This window comes from Cyprinus carpio, chromosome B6 (assembly GCF_018340385.1).
Source record: "Cyprinus carpio isolate SPL01 chromosome B6, ASM1834038v1, whole genome shotgun sequence".
NCBI lineage: Eukaryota > Metazoa > Chordata > Actinopteri > Cypriniformes > Cyprinidae > Cyprinus > Cyprinus carpio.
Window position 1 is genome coordinate 18,100,957 of NC_056602.1, and position 14,696 is coordinate 18,115,652.

Genomic DNA, 14,696 nt, shown 5'->3' on the forward strand with positions numbered 1-14,696 from the left:
GACATACATAAAACATTTTTTTTGACATTTTAGCATGTTACAGAAGTCAATAAAAAGTAAATGTTTGCTTTGTTTGATTGACGTGCAAAGGAAATCTAAGGAAATTTGTGCTGCCATGTAGAGGAGAGTTTAAGAACAATATTGCCATAACCTATGACACATCATTCTACACTTTAAAGAGGTCATATAATACACTGGGTTTCTACAGTTTATGATGAAACATGTTCCATGTTTTAGATTTTTTGTTTTGTCAATTTTAGATTTGTCTATGTGAGCATTATCACATTATTTGATATTTGACACAAATACACATTACTTGTGTTTAATAATTCCACTGATAAAACAAACATGCATTTTAACATGTCAGGCAAGTACTGTTATTCGTTATCAGTCCTTTTTTAACTCCTGCAAGAGGGTATTTCATATCAATTTATCAGATTTTGGCCATAGCATGATTGAGTCAGCCAGAAATTTTATATTGGTGCATCCCTAAAATTAATTCTGACTTCTCACATCCCTTTGCCTAATGGTATATACATCACAATCTTAAAAAAGCAGAACTCTCACCTGCTAGCAGATCTTCTGATGATCTTGGTTCGACTCCTGAGCTTGAAAGCACCAGGAGACAGTGGGGTGGTAGTAAGGTTCATGTAGTTGTGGTTTGAGGACAGAGCAAATACCTTTTCCCCCTTATGACCATTCTTGTTAGCTGTCCATTGATAGACCGTGCCCTTATGGGTAGGCCTAGAAATTGAGCTAGATGCATTTGCTGTTGCGCTTTGTCCAGCCGCTTTCCAGCGATAGCGGCTGGCATGGTCCTCATGGGATGTGGAGGCACCTGTAGCTTTAGACTTTTTTGATAAAGTTGTGAAGGTTGAGGCACATCTCTTTTCTTTTATTGGTACCTCTAGTCCACCTTGAGATGTTCTTACAGGGACTTTAAGAGATTTGGGTGAAAGAGGCTTGCGTGGCGTTTTCGTTAAAGCGTTTGCTTTCCCAGCTGTTGACAAGGAGCAAGAGGAAGACACCCAGGAGTATTTTGAGGTCTTAGGAGCTGCGAGGGAAAGATTAGGCTTGCGAGACACCTTCTTATTGGAGCTGGAGACTCGTTTGACAGTGGCTGTCCCAGGAGAGGATCCAGAGGTCACTGGCTTAGGTGTGCTTTTTATGTTTACCTTCTCTTGGTTTTTCACCCAAGTAAATCGAGATTTCTTATGACATGGCGAGGCTACACATGTCTGAGTTGAGTCTACCTTAAGCTGAAGCTTTGTGGGACTCAAGGAAGCCTGAGACTGAATGTTAGAGGCGGCAGAAGAAGCAATAGTACAATCTATGTTGGCTGTTGGCATTACAACAGTCCTTTTGGATAAGGTAGCAGTGGAAAGATGTGGTTTGACTTGAACTGGAGCTGAAGGTTTGACAGATGAAGGGATAGAGGGATTGTTCACAGCTGAGGATGATTTCAAAGTGGGTTTTATCTTCATTTCAGGGTCAGATGTTGAAGCACAGTCAGTTAGTGTACTGGCAGATGAGCAGCCATGATCATTTTTTCCTGTTGAAGGTATAAGCACTGTCCTTTTTTCACTTGCTTCACTTTTCTTCTCCTTTGAAGTCTCACTTTGGACATTAAGTGAAGATGTTGTAGATTTATCCATGGTTTGTTCAGCTTTCATTTTTTTTAATAAAACACTGCTGTTTCTAAGAGGTCCAGCACTTTTCCCAGTTGCAGCGTCACCAGATGTACTGATGTGATGGTGAGGCTGGTTCAGGTGGTCCACAGCTGAATGAGACACATGGCTCCCAACTGTCCTGTTGGTCTTGTTATTAAGTGAGTACGTTTTCCTCCAGCTGCCAGAAGAATGAGGCACATTTGGTTGTGGCAGTGATGAATATGACTGTGTGTAGTGTGAGGCATGACCCCGACTCTGGCCCCGGGCCCTCCTTGAGCCATGTCTGGCACGACCCCACTGCGTAGAACTTGAGGGAACGTCACCATGAGTACTTTTATAGTCATTAATGAGGTCTGCAAAGTAAAGAAGAAGCGTGTAAGGTTAAGGTTAGACTAATCTGAACTGACCTGATTATTTAAAAATGAGTGAAATTGACTTCAGTAAATGCAAGCTCTGTAACATAAGTGTGGCCACATGTGTGTGTGTGTGTGTGTGTGTACGTGTGTATATATATACACTGTATATATATTCATTTATTTTTACGGGGGGTTTAAACTTTTTGAATTGGATGATCAGGATAAATTGTACTTATTTTGTCTTCTGGGAAACATGTAAGAATTTCTGTAGCTTCTTAAGTCCTGTACTAAATGAAAAAAATATGATTGTTAAACAAAATGAGAAGAATTTATACATCATCATCCTGTTCATCCAAATATGTAGAAGATGCTGGAAAACCAAAGAATGTGCAGGAGCTAGAGGATTTTTCTGAAGAACACCAGGCAGTTATTATTATTATTTTAAAAAAATAATAATAAGCTTAGAAGTCCCTTGGGAACAGTTAAACCTTAGAATCTCTCGAAAACAATGTCAGAAAATTAAATAAAGTGAAAAATATAGTTAAAAAGTTATTAAAGAACAAGATGGCGCTGCAAATGGCAGCCACAACGCTGAGCTCTGAAATTCTACTGATGTTTCTGTTTGTTTGTTCTGTGTTTTGTCTTTCTTCTTCTATAAGTTTTACCAGAGACAAACTCCTTAACATTAAGCAATACATACCAGACAATATTTTCCATTTTTTGATTATTCAGACGTTTTGTTGGACATTCTAGATGGAGGTACAGTTGTGTTGTTCAAACGCACATACAGACGCAGAAGAAAGAAATGTGCCAGCACCCTGGTTAAGCTCCACATGCGCGGCTTTCGAACTGCGCTCCCAAACATTCATCTCATGAATGTCTGTTCCCTTCTTAACAAAACGGATAAACTTATTTTACCTGCACAAACAAACTCTGCTGCACTGTGCTTCACTGAAACCTGGCTGAGTGAAGCCATTCCGGATCCTATTTGTGGACTTCAGTTCTGCCTTCAATACCATCATGCCTGACCTCTGTGCCCACCTCCATCTGTCAGTGGATCACCAGCTTCCTGACAGACAGGCAGCAGCTAGTGAGGCTGGGCAAACTCACATCCAGCACCCTCACTATCAGCACTGGCACCCCAGGGTTGTGTTCTCTCCCCACTGCTCTCCTCCCTGTACACAAGGACCCCTCTGTCAAGCTCCTGAAGTTTGTGTACGACACCACAGTCATCAGCCTCATCAAGGACGGAGACGAGTCTGCTTACAGACAGGAGGTTAAAGAGCTGGCTGTTTGGTGCAGTCTTAACAAACTGGAGCTTAACACGCTCAAAAATGTGGAGCTGATCATGGACTTCAGGAGAAACCTCCCTACTCTCCCCCCACTCACCATCATGAACAGCACTGTGGCTGCAGAAGAGTCATTCAGATTCCTGGGCACCACTATCTCTCAGAAACCTGAAGTGGGACACTTACATAGACTCCATTGCTAAAAAGGCCCAGCAGAGGTTGCACTTCCTTCGCCAGCTGAGGTACCCCTCAACACAGCCTCCAAGATCTTTACATCTCCAGAGTGAGGAAAAGGGCAAAGAAAATCACTTTGGACCCCACACACCCAGCCCACTCTCTTTTTCAAGTGTTGCCCTCTGGTCGGCCCTACAAAGCACTGACCACCAGAACAGCCAGGCACAAGAACAGTTTTTTCCCGCAGGCTATATTCAGCCTGAACAATTAAACTTTCACAATTATACATCGTCCACCACAACTGACATATTTATACACAGAATCCAAAATCTGTATACTTGTAAACTGTAAAACACTTCAAACACCCACTGAAGTTGTGTAATAAAACTGTGTGTGCTATAAATTAATTGATTAAAAATCTGATTTTCAAATTCAAGTCAAAACAACTGCAAAACAACACTTTGCCAGCTTTATCTTAACTGCTGAATTTCAATAGCATGTTTTCTGTTATAGTTCTGTGACTAAAACAAATATAAAAATCTTCTTATAAAAACAGTAACAAGACACACAGCATGAGGTTGATGCAGAAGAGTGTATTTATCTTAAATGAATTTATTTATTGGTTTTAATTGTAATAGCGTGTACTTTTTGGTGTCATACTTCTGTGAAAACAAGGAACATTAAAATGTTCTCACCAAGACCTGAAATCAGCCTACTGCATGACCACTGGATTATGGAATGATAATGATTTTTAAAATTGTTTTTCTTTTATTAATATATTTATTAATAGTAATAATATAATAATTACTAGGGGTGCTCCGACTGATCAGTTACCGATCACTATCGGCCAATAATCGGGTTGGGATGTTTGATCTCTAAAAGGCCGCTCTCAAAAAAACTATCCCAATCTGATGACGTGCCTGCCGTCAGAGGTTTGGCACGACACGCAGTGGCACCGTCTCTGTCCGGCGTGTGTGAAATAATTATAATGCTGAAGGTGCACACTCTCAACACGCACACGTAATGCCAGGTTCACATTACTCTGTTTGCAGTGCATATGCGTTGCGTATTTTTTCCCCGCTCATATTAACGGATTAAAGCATTCCTACTGCACACAGCTGAATTAGTATGTGTGAGTATGTGTGAACCTGGTGTAAAAGGCCGCCTCACATACGCTCATGAAATCAGGCTTGTACTGTATGTAAGCTATTGTGCAACAATTGCACAATTGTCAAAACAAAAATGTAGTGCATGATCAAATATTTAAGTGAGATACATATATATTTTTTAAAAATGTCTAAAAAAAATGCCCCTCCACCCCTTAAATAAAAAAAATCCACTCTCACGAGTGACCTAAAATAGGAATTCATTTTCAAAAATGAAATTTAGGCCCTGAATAATGTCTAAAAATCTTGACTGGATCATCACTATAAATAATTCTACATGATAAAAGGCTTTAAAAAGATTGGTATCGGTGATCGTATCGGCAGATACTGCTTTCTGTGATTGGTGATCAGTGATCGCCCTTAAAAATCCTGATCGGAGCACCCCTAATAATAACCACTATCACATATCTTGTTAACAATATTTCTTATTAAAATTACAGTTAGCGTTATAAGTGTTTGCCTTTATATCTTTCAAAGACCTTGGTGCACAAATAGCTCTTGCTTTGTGAATTGTAAAAAAAAAAAAAAAAAATAATAATAATAAAATAAAAATCAGGTGATGACTACTAATGAATAATTAATAGTTTTATCATTTACTTGTAGTTTGTAGACGGTCCCTAGATGGCCTGAGCGCCAGCTCGCTGCTGCCAGAGACTTTAAGCATTGCAACAGTACAGTCTATGGTTGCAACATATCGAGGAGGAGTAAAACAAATAAACTGCGATGTTTGTTCAGTTCTACGTTCTAATGGTTTTCAGATAAGCCATTTTCATACAATTATACTCATCCACTAATAATTTAATTATTTTTTTCGCGGCTGAACATCTGATTAATATCCAAAGTCAAACGTCGAAACACCTTTATAACGTTACCGGTTTTGAACGTCATTTTCGCCCAGAGACCTGTTTATCCCTGAACCTGCTCTAACTTACAGCAAACAGCAAAGAACCAGTAAGTTACCAACAACGAGGAAAAATGAAAACGAACAAACTGCGGGTAAGTAAGAAATTACAAACATATAAACATCCTAATATAAGTGAATATCTTAACTTTAGTGAATAACGGAAAACGTCAGATCAGCCACGGTGTTACTAATACTTCATTCACAAGGTAAATGTAGCTAATACCGAACGTAGGGTTTTGAAAAAGGCGTAAAACCACTGTTGAATTACACTAGAGGATCGCCATATAAATAAAGTAGCCACACTTACTTTGCAATTCCTCTATTTCTCTTTTTAGCGCTTCACGTTCAGCCATCTTTGCACCAAAACACAGATACGTTTACAGGCAACATCCAATCACATCACGCTTCTCAACAGACGATTCTGAAGTTTTGGTTTTGAGCTGAGCTACGTCTGCTTGTTAGCTATGTCTGAAAAGTAGTTTCATTTAGAGCAACATTATATACTTCTGATAGCCACATCATTATCTTTATTTCAACAACCTTTTTTAAGTGTCCGTATTTGGAAGAAGGCTTACAGTTTTGCATTCTAACAGTTTCGTTTTGGTTTACAGAAATCGAAAGTACTGCTGACATCGGTAAGTACGTTAATGAGCATAATTAGATCGAATGTTTGCTCACTTTAATTGCGAATTATTAATTTAATGAAGTCGATTGAGAGTGTGGTTGTTACCTTATTTAAAAACGTCGTTTTATTGATTATATAGTAGGCTGTTGCAGGTCGATATATCAATAATCAAATAACAAACAAAAGTTACTAATGGTATCACTAACTTTTGACTTTTTTACAGAGGGTGTCTACGCAGATCTTCCATCTACGTTACCAGGGCAGTTGTTTTAAATTGTTTACGTTTTTAACTTGAAGGTATTTAAACGTAAAAGAAGAAGAATATGCATTACTCAGAGGAAGTGAGCAAGTAACAACTCCAATGCTATAGGCCCATGCCCACAGTGGAAACACTGGTGTCAACCTGAAAGCCTGACGTACTTCAGTTTTCCAAGTGACATTTTCCACAAATGGCTTCAGCTGACAACAAGATATACTTCATCATAACTGCAAAGCCGCCTTCACCAAATGGGTATATAAAGGCTGGTGAAATATGCTTCATAGATAAACAACGATTTAATGCAATGCAAAAAAACAACGACACAGACGTTTTACCTGTAGTTCGTATGGGAAAAGTAACTGATACATTGCTTGATAAAGTTCTTCTGCAGCCATTGTCACGCAGATCAGCAGAATTACTGATGGCTGTTGAGTCCAATGAAGACCGACTCTTGGCCCTGAATGATCCTGAGGCTTTAGAGAAGGCTTCAAATCTGTCTGCAGGCTGTCAGGTTCACGTGGAATATAAAGGGCAGTGGCTCACAGGTGTGATTCGATACATTGGCAGTCTCAAATCTTATAGTTCTGATCCTCCAACAGGAGTCTTCTTCGGGGTGGAACTGCAGGTGAGTAACCTGTTTGCATGAGTGAGATTGTGTCTGTAGTATTGTTGAAGAAGAGGTACAGAGGTAGAGTAATACAAACAACCCACTAAGAGTAATGTGGTCATATAAGTCTTATATTCTTTTGATTCTTAGGGGGAAGATAAAGGAAAAGGCCAAAATGATGGTTCCTTCCACTACAAAACATACTTTATATGTCCTAAAAACTCAGGCATTTTTGCCCCTTTTACAAGAATCAAACCAGTGTATCATAAACCTTCAGCACCACTGCTACCAACTCAGTCTTCCCTGTCCATAACAACTACTGAGCCTCTCAAAGCTGGAGACAGAGTAACCTTTTTTGGTGACAAAAATGCTCACCATGGCATGGTTATGGATATAAAGGACCACCCAGATGGCAAAATGGTTCTCATATCTACTGTGAGTACTGACTTCTGACTTCTTAGAGTGACTAAATATGAATATTTCACCCAAAAATGAATTTACTCAATGTGGTTCTAAGTCTGTATAAGTTTCTTTAAGTTGAACAAAGCGATCCCCATTCACAGGGATCCATAAAAACGACTTAAACACTGTATTTATCCACACCAGGCCAATAGTTGGTAATGTCACTTTGTAAAGAAACACTACGCAAACATGCAATATGCATGCCATGTCACCGTTTAATTTACACAGAGACAATGACTATATTTTTTGCAAAAACTTGCACTTTGAAACCTGTTTATAACCCCTAAATGATGTTAACTAAATGTAAATTAAAAGAAAATTACAGATCTTTAAAAAGCATATTACATAGATGTATGTACAAGAAAAACGAGACAGTATACAGATTAAGGTATAATAGTGTGTTCACCTAAAACACAAAGATGAGCTATTGTACAATGTTATATTAAGTAAGAATACTTTTCTAAAATGTTCCTCTTCTCAGGATAAGGATGAAGAGGGGAAGCGAGGAGGAGAGATGCTGATCCCACTGGATTGTGTAATTAAAGAGGAGCTGTTAAATAAAGGTAACATAAGCATGTGTTGCCACAGGTTTTATATGTATTTATAGAAAAGAAGAACACATAGTACAACCTTAGTATAAGCATTTGGGCTTGGACACTCATGGAAACAATATATTTTTTTATCCTATCAATGTAATGGAGTTAGTTTTTTTTTTTTTTTTTTTTTTTTTTTTCTTGTGACCAGATGAAGCTGAAAAAATGGACACTTCTCAGGGCCCAGGGATGGGGGGTGTTACTGATTCTGACGAAATCACTGTTGGCTCCCTAGTGCAGTTTCTGGGGAAAACGCTACTTTATGGTATTGTCCGCTGGATTGGCTATTTACCCGATTTCCCTGGGATGACTGCTGGACTGGAACTGGTAGGTTCTCTATATACCAGTTTAACTGTTGTAACTCTATCAGAAATTCCTGTAGTTCTTAAAAGAAATAAAACTATAAGCCAGTTTCACCATTTGTTAAACTAAGACTGTAATATATGTATTTTTCTTAGGAGGACAGCAGTGCTGGCTTGAATGATGGAACATATAAAGGAAAACGGTACTTTAACTGTCCTCCTTACTGTGGTTTATTTGTGAAACTCTCATCTTGTCGCCCTGATGATCGCTTTTCTGGTGTAAAGAAGAAGCTGTTCAATGGTAACTCTGGTAAGACTTAATGATATGGTTAGGTTTTTCTGAAATTACATTGTACTGTATTTAAAGTGAGTGTGTCAGTTGTTTATTAGCGGAAAGTGAAACTTTACCATGGACAGGTAGATTACACGAACCAATATTATGTTGCCACCTACTGTAGTGGAACTTGTGCAACATTCCTTGTGTGCCTCATTCTTCTTCTCTGTGACAGATAATGATGAGGCAATGGTATCTGAGGAACAGGACAATGTGCCTCCTATTAGAACAGAAGATGTGTCAAACCGACTGATTGGTAAGATGAAAGGCATTCAGGGTCACTGCAACTCCTGTTATATGGACTCTGCCCTGTTCAGGTTAGAACTCATCTTAGTCGTGATTTACATGGAGTTTTAATGTATGTTGTATTATAATGTATATTAAATGATATTTACTGTATAAGATTTTTTTTCCCTTTTAACATGCATTAATTTATCAATAGTCCAATAATATGGCATGATCTTATTTCAGTTTTTTCTTTTTGTCCAGTGTGTTTTCCTGTTCATCAGTTCTGGATTCTCTGCTTTTTAAGACTACAGAATATGAAACCATTCAAAGTATTCTGCTAAAGAACATTGTTAACCCTCTCCGCAAGTGAGCTTGTGGCCCTCATTTGGCTTTGTATTGATATAATTTTTACCTTGTAAAATGTAAATTTGAAAGTCGTGCTAAGCAGAAAGTTTAATAACACTTATTGTACATATACACATATAGGAGAGCTTGAATAGCCTCATTTTCTCTCCTAATTTACAGACAAGGTTTTGTATCAGAGCAAAGTGTGATGAATCTTCGGAAACAATTACAGAAACGGGAACACTGCCCCACTTACACCACAGATGAGAAGGGTACGCTATCACCTAGATGTCATAGCCATATTCAGCTTTTTTAAACAGAATATTGAAGGAACATGTCCAACTTTACATTTCTCTCGAGTCATCAAAATGCAGATCCCAAATATTACACAGCTGTTTCCACAAATTATTTACATCTCATTATCTATAAAAGATCTCTTGGCTGTTTTATAGAATTGCACTAAGCATAGTGTTTTTCCTGATGTGTGCAGATCCTGAGGAGTTCCTCTCTCTCATCATGCAGGAGATTCTGTTTCTGGATCCGCCACTCATACTCTGGTAGGGAACTTTTTCATTGTTTTATTTGTCAGTAGGGAGAGGAATCATAAGGAACTTAGCTGTTCTAGTTCCTTCATGTTACATTGTTTATTCCTAGTAATTTGGGGAAGTACCAAATAATTGATCCTAACTACTATAATATTTAACACCTACACACACACACATTTAAACTACACGTTGGAAACACTGTGCGAATATTTTAGCATTATGATCTCTTTGCAAAGGAAGAGGATTGAAATTCAAGAAACTGTAAGCTAATTGAACGTCATGAAAAATGATTCTGTTACAATTTTTAGAAAAAAGATGTTTCTTGATTCCTACCTCTAATTTTCAGAGATTACTTCTGCTAATTATTTCTTGGCATTTATAGAATGCCTTCTAGTTTAAATAAGTTTTTTGGAGTTTATGCATTAATATGTGTTTATTACTGCCTTTAGCAGCCAATCAGGAAGCATACAAAAAGTGCAAAGCTGTTACTACTACCAAATCTTTATGGATTATAACCACCATTTAGTCCTGCCGACAGTTCAGCAGCTACTGGAACATTCATTTTACAGCAACAGTCTCAAACTAGCAGAGGTATTGTTCTTCCTTTTGTTTGTTTTGTGTTTGAAATTCTGCTTTCAGTTCTTTATTTTGGTTGGACATTCCATAATTGACCTGCAGATGGTACTGTTACTCTCTATTTAAATATTTCTGGCATGACCTAAATGAATATACATCCTCTATGTGTTTTACTTAATATCTTATTGAAATGGATCCACAATCTAGATGTATAAGTCATTGTATTATCTAGCTGTTACTCTGAGTTTTATTTCTTTTATGCCTCCAGGTGCCTTCCTGCCTGATTCTTACTATGCCTCGCTCAGGGAAGAGCTTCAAAATGTTCCCAAAAATCATTCCTTCTACAGAACTAGACATCACAGGTCTTCTCGCAGATGGTAACTTGTCCTTAAATCTATACAAATATGAATGTCTCGGGGTTTCCCTCTTTCATTGTGCTCTATTAAGTCACCTGAGGTGTTTGTTACTGTATATATTTACTTGCACATTAGGTCCTCAGCAGTGTGTGTTGTGTGGTCAGCTAGCAAATCAGGAATGTGCCGAGTGCTTCAGAGACGCAGCGTTTAGTGATACAGGATTCAAATATTTCTGTGTGAAATGTTCCGCTCAGGTAGGATGTTAAATATGCATTCTGCATTTATCGGAATATATATATTCTGTATGAATTATAATGCATAAATTCAGTCCTTTCTTACGGGTGTTTTCACAGGCTTGATTATTATTAAATTATTAGACTAATTATTAAAAGGGATTATATACAGTAGAGTAAATCATGTACTTTATATGTCACAAATCATTAACTTATTTATATATTTACTAAATTTTAATGCAACATAATATGTTCATCTATCTTGGAATTGATTTGTTTGTGTAGGTGCACTCTCACCAGCAGCGTCGATGCCACAAACCCAGCACCCTGATTCTTCCTCAGGGCTTCTCTTACTCACAGAGTTCAGGGTCTGATCGCCGCACTCCTCCACGGGAGAAACTCGAGCTGTTTGCTGTGCTGTGTATAGAGACCAGCCACTATGTCTCTTTTGTCAAATATGGACCTCAGGATACTGACTGGATCTTCTTTGATAGTATGGCTGACCGCGTTGGTAAGTAAAATTCTGTCATTATTTACTCACCCTCCTGTCATTCCAAACCTGTAAAACCTTTGTTTATCTTCGGAACACAAATTAAGATATTTTTGATGCATTCTGAGAGCTCTCTGACCCTCCCATTGACAGCAAGGATCCTTACATGATCAAGGCTCAGAAATGTAGCAAGGAGATTGATAAAATTATCCATGTGACTTCAGTGGTTCAACTGTAATTTTACGAAGCTACAAGAATACTTTTTGTGTGCAAAGAAAACAAAAATAATAACTTCATGCCACAACGTATGCTGTTCTGTGTCAGCAGCACCATATGTGGATACGCTGTTTATGATTTTTACGCCTTGATTGGAACATAAGCAACGTATCCGCATACATGCATTGCATACGTTGTTTACGTATGTGATACTCTCCAAAATGGTGCTTTAGGGTGATGCGGTGGAGACAAACTGTTGAATAAAGTCATTATTTTTGTATTCTTTGCGCACAAAAAGTATTCTCGTAGCTTTGTAAAATTACAGTTGAACCACAAATGTCACATGGATTATTTTAAGGATGTCCTTGCTATATTTCTGAGCCTTGATCGGGTATGGATCCTTGCTGTAAATATGGGGTGGGGGGATGAGAAGATGAGTCTTACAGGTTTGGAACGACATGAGGGTGAGTAATTAATGACAGAACATTTTTTGGTGAACTGTCCCTTTAACACTGGGTTTGAACATATACACTTTCCTGTTTGTAGGTGAAAGTGATGGCTATAATATCCCAGAAGTACGTGCATGTCCTGAGGTTGGCCAGTACCTACATATGCCTCTGGCTCAGCTGGCTAATCAAGTGCCTCGTGAGATGGAAGGTGTGGCGAAGCGACTCTTCTGTGATGGATACATGTACCTTTATCAGAGCAAGACCATGTCTCTATATCGATGATTAAATCCATACGTACATGTCAATAAATGAGAATGTGCAATCTGATTATCTACTGTATGAATAGGTCTGCTAAGTAATGGATTCTAATAATGGTATGTTCTTTTCAAGGGAAATCATGAAACTATATGCTTCTGCTCCATATTTGAGCATTTCTCAGTCAAATATTTACACTTTCTTTTGGAATTATTTACTTTCTGTATGGAATTCCCATATTGCATTGCCTGGGTGGACGGTACAGACTCTTTTGAACATATGCTGGATGAAGATGATGCAGCTGATATTCTTTTAGTGATTTCGACTTGAGTAAAAGTACACAAATTGTCAAAGTATGTGTATAAGAAATAATGTATATATAAAATAATTTTCTAATATTACCAAAATGGGAAGAGTTTTTATATTTTCTTTTCAAATGCATATTGCTGACCTACTGTAGCTTGCTGCCTAATTCATTTTAATAGAAAAGGGAGTCAAGGTATTTTTGCTTACATTTAATACTGACAATATAAAGATTTTGTTTTGTCACAAGATGATGACTTGCAGAATTCCAATTGTCATTTTCAATTGTATTGGTTCTTGAGGTTCTGCATGAAGCTTTTAGGCTACTGAATAACATTGTGAGCAACACTGTGTGTAATTACTGTGTCACAAATTATCTGTCAAAATATTTTCATTCTTGAATTTGTTTGTTTTAGTGTATTTGATTTTATTACAGAGAAAAAGTTCAACCAAAAATAAATGTCTTGACAGGAATTACTTCCTCTGTGTGCCTTTTCTCTCTCTGTATGTGTGTGCTTGTGTGAGAGCCTTAGATCTCAGCTCATTACATTCCTTCCCTTACCAAACAGGAATAAACCTGGACGAGACTTTGCATGTATGTGGATTTTGTTACAGCATCGTAAACTTTAAGTGTTGGAACAGTAGTTGTTTAGACTGCAAGAGGTGGAAAGGGCTCACAACAGCACTTCTACAGAAATCTTTTCTTAAGACTGGATAAGAAAAGGGGGATTTGGGATCATCTGTGCTGTGATACAGCTAATACACTTGGATTTATGTACTTTAGATGCCTTAAGCAACAGGCTTCACTGTAACATTTACACTAAGTTATAATATTTATTTTCTTTCTATATAGAGATAAATGACTTCCTGACTTGATGCCTTTCTGCTGCTTGCTTTAAATCAAATTAAATAAAAAGTTAATTTAGCTATCACTATGTTATATTGTACAGTATGGATATTTTCATTTGCTGAATTGATGAAGATTACATTTAGCTGTGTTATTAGAGTATTGTTTTTAAAGTATTACCTAAAGTGAGAAGATGACAGCAAATGTAATCTAACAGTGTAAAAAAAATAATGTTCAATATGATAAATTAAATAAATAATACATATGGTTATTAAAACAAAATTGGTTGTGAATGTGCAAAACAAATAATAATAATAAATTGTATTGTATTGGAAAATTGGCAGAGACAAAACATATTACTTACAACTTTGAAAAAAAATATATATATATGTGTGTGTGTGTGTGTGTGTGTGTGTGTGTGTGTGTGTGTGTGTGTGTGTGTGTGTGTGTGTGTGTGTGTATGTATGATGTATATACACATACATACATATACATTTTACAGTGTATTACATCTGAAAGATGACATTTTTATTTTAGTTAAACAAGTAATAACTAATTATTTGCTGTCATATCTAAAAAAAAAAAACATCCCTTATATGCACTTATATGCCTTTCATTTCTTATTGTCTCTTTCGATGAAAACTCTTCCCTTTTTACTTTCATATCCATGCTGTCATTGTGAGTTCTCTTGACTTGATTTAGAACAAAGAGAATGTGTGAATACACAGCCAACACGTTGAATTCACAACACTGTCAAAACACAGAAAAGACCAGACCTGTGATCAGCAAGCACTGCTTTACAGGCACAGGAAATGTACTAATGCCTGACTCTAAATCAATAAAGCATAGCCTGTGTGATGATCTCATTATGCAGACAGATCTCAGCACTGTGAGAGGAGTCAATGTCAACTGATTTCACCTGACAAATCTGATCGATCAGTTAAATAGGATTACCTGTTAAGAATAGTGCCAGGATATGAACATTTTCTAATTTGTGTTATCAGTTCATTACATTAAATGCATGTGTTGTGACATAGTTTGCCTTAATTGAATCATAAGTACTTTTACACAAAATTGGTCTTTTTAATGCATATTGGAGAGTGCTGGTCCCT

General features: G+C 37.3%; 2 protein-coding genes across 4 annotated transcripts in view; one reads left to right on the forward strand and one right to left on the reverse strand.

Annotated features, from left to right (window-relative positions):
- The window catches only part of LOC109105650 (zinc finger CCCH domain-containing protein 3-like), a 70,031-nt gene extending 64,101 nt beyond the window's left edge, over positions 1 to 5,930 (reverse strand). The window contains exons 1-2 of the mRNA XM_042726008.1: positions 5,867 to 5,930; positions 568 to 2,023 (exon numbers count right to left, since the gene is read on the reverse strand). Coding sequence (XP_042581942.1) covers positions 568 to 2,023; positions 5,867 to 5,912 — 1,502 coding nt within the window. The 5' untranslated portion in view covers positions 5,913 to 5,930. The remainder of the gene's footprint in view (positions 1 to 567; positions 2,024 to 5,866) is intronic.
- Positions 5,925 to 13,211, forward strand: LOC109066915 (ubiquitin carboxyl-terminal hydrolase CYLD-like). Of its 3 annotated transcripts, none has more exons than XM_042726010.1 (15): positions 5,925 to 6,194; positions 6,408 to 7,068; positions 7,201 to 7,485; positions 7,994 to 8,075; positions 8,257 to 8,432; positions 8,564 to 8,717; positions 8,917 to 9,058; positions 9,231 to 9,335; positions 9,495 to 9,586; positions 9,805 to 9,871; positions 10,312 to 10,450; positions 10,704 to 10,812; positions 10,927 to 11,045; positions 11,310 to 11,535; positions 12,277 to 13,211. In XM_042726010.1, the coding sequence occupies exons 2-15, from the start codon at positions 6,634 to 6,636 to the stop codon at positions 12,459 to 12,461; spliced, it is 2,316 nt and encodes a 771-aa protein (XP_042581944.1). In that variant the 5' UTR covers positions 5,925 to 6,194; positions 6,408 to 6,633; the 3' UTR covers positions 12,462 to 13,211. The 3 variants fall into 3 exon arrangements, with proteins under 3 accessions (XP_042581944.1, XP_042581945.1, XP_042581943.1); XM_042726009.1 differs by having other exon boundaries at positions 5,927 to 6,194; positions 10,309 to 10,450; XM_042726011.1 differs by lacking the exon at positions 9,231 to 9,335 and having other exon boundaries at positions 10,309 to 10,450.
- Positions 13,212 to 14,696: the final 1,485 nt, after the last annotated feature.

Coding starts and splice junctions, on each gene's coding strand:
- LOC109066915 (XM_042726009.1), top strand. CDS start 6,634: ATGGCTTCAGCTGACAACAAGATATACTTCATCATAACTGCAAAGCCG. Junction 7,069..7,200: donor TCTTCGGGGTGGAACTGCAG/GTGAGTAACCTG, acceptor TTTGATTCTTAG/GGGGAAGATAAAGGAAAAGG. Junction 10,451..10,703: donor ACAGTCTCAAACTAGCAGAG/GTATTGTTCTTC, acceptor TTATGCCTCCAG/GTGCCTTCCTGCCTGATTCT.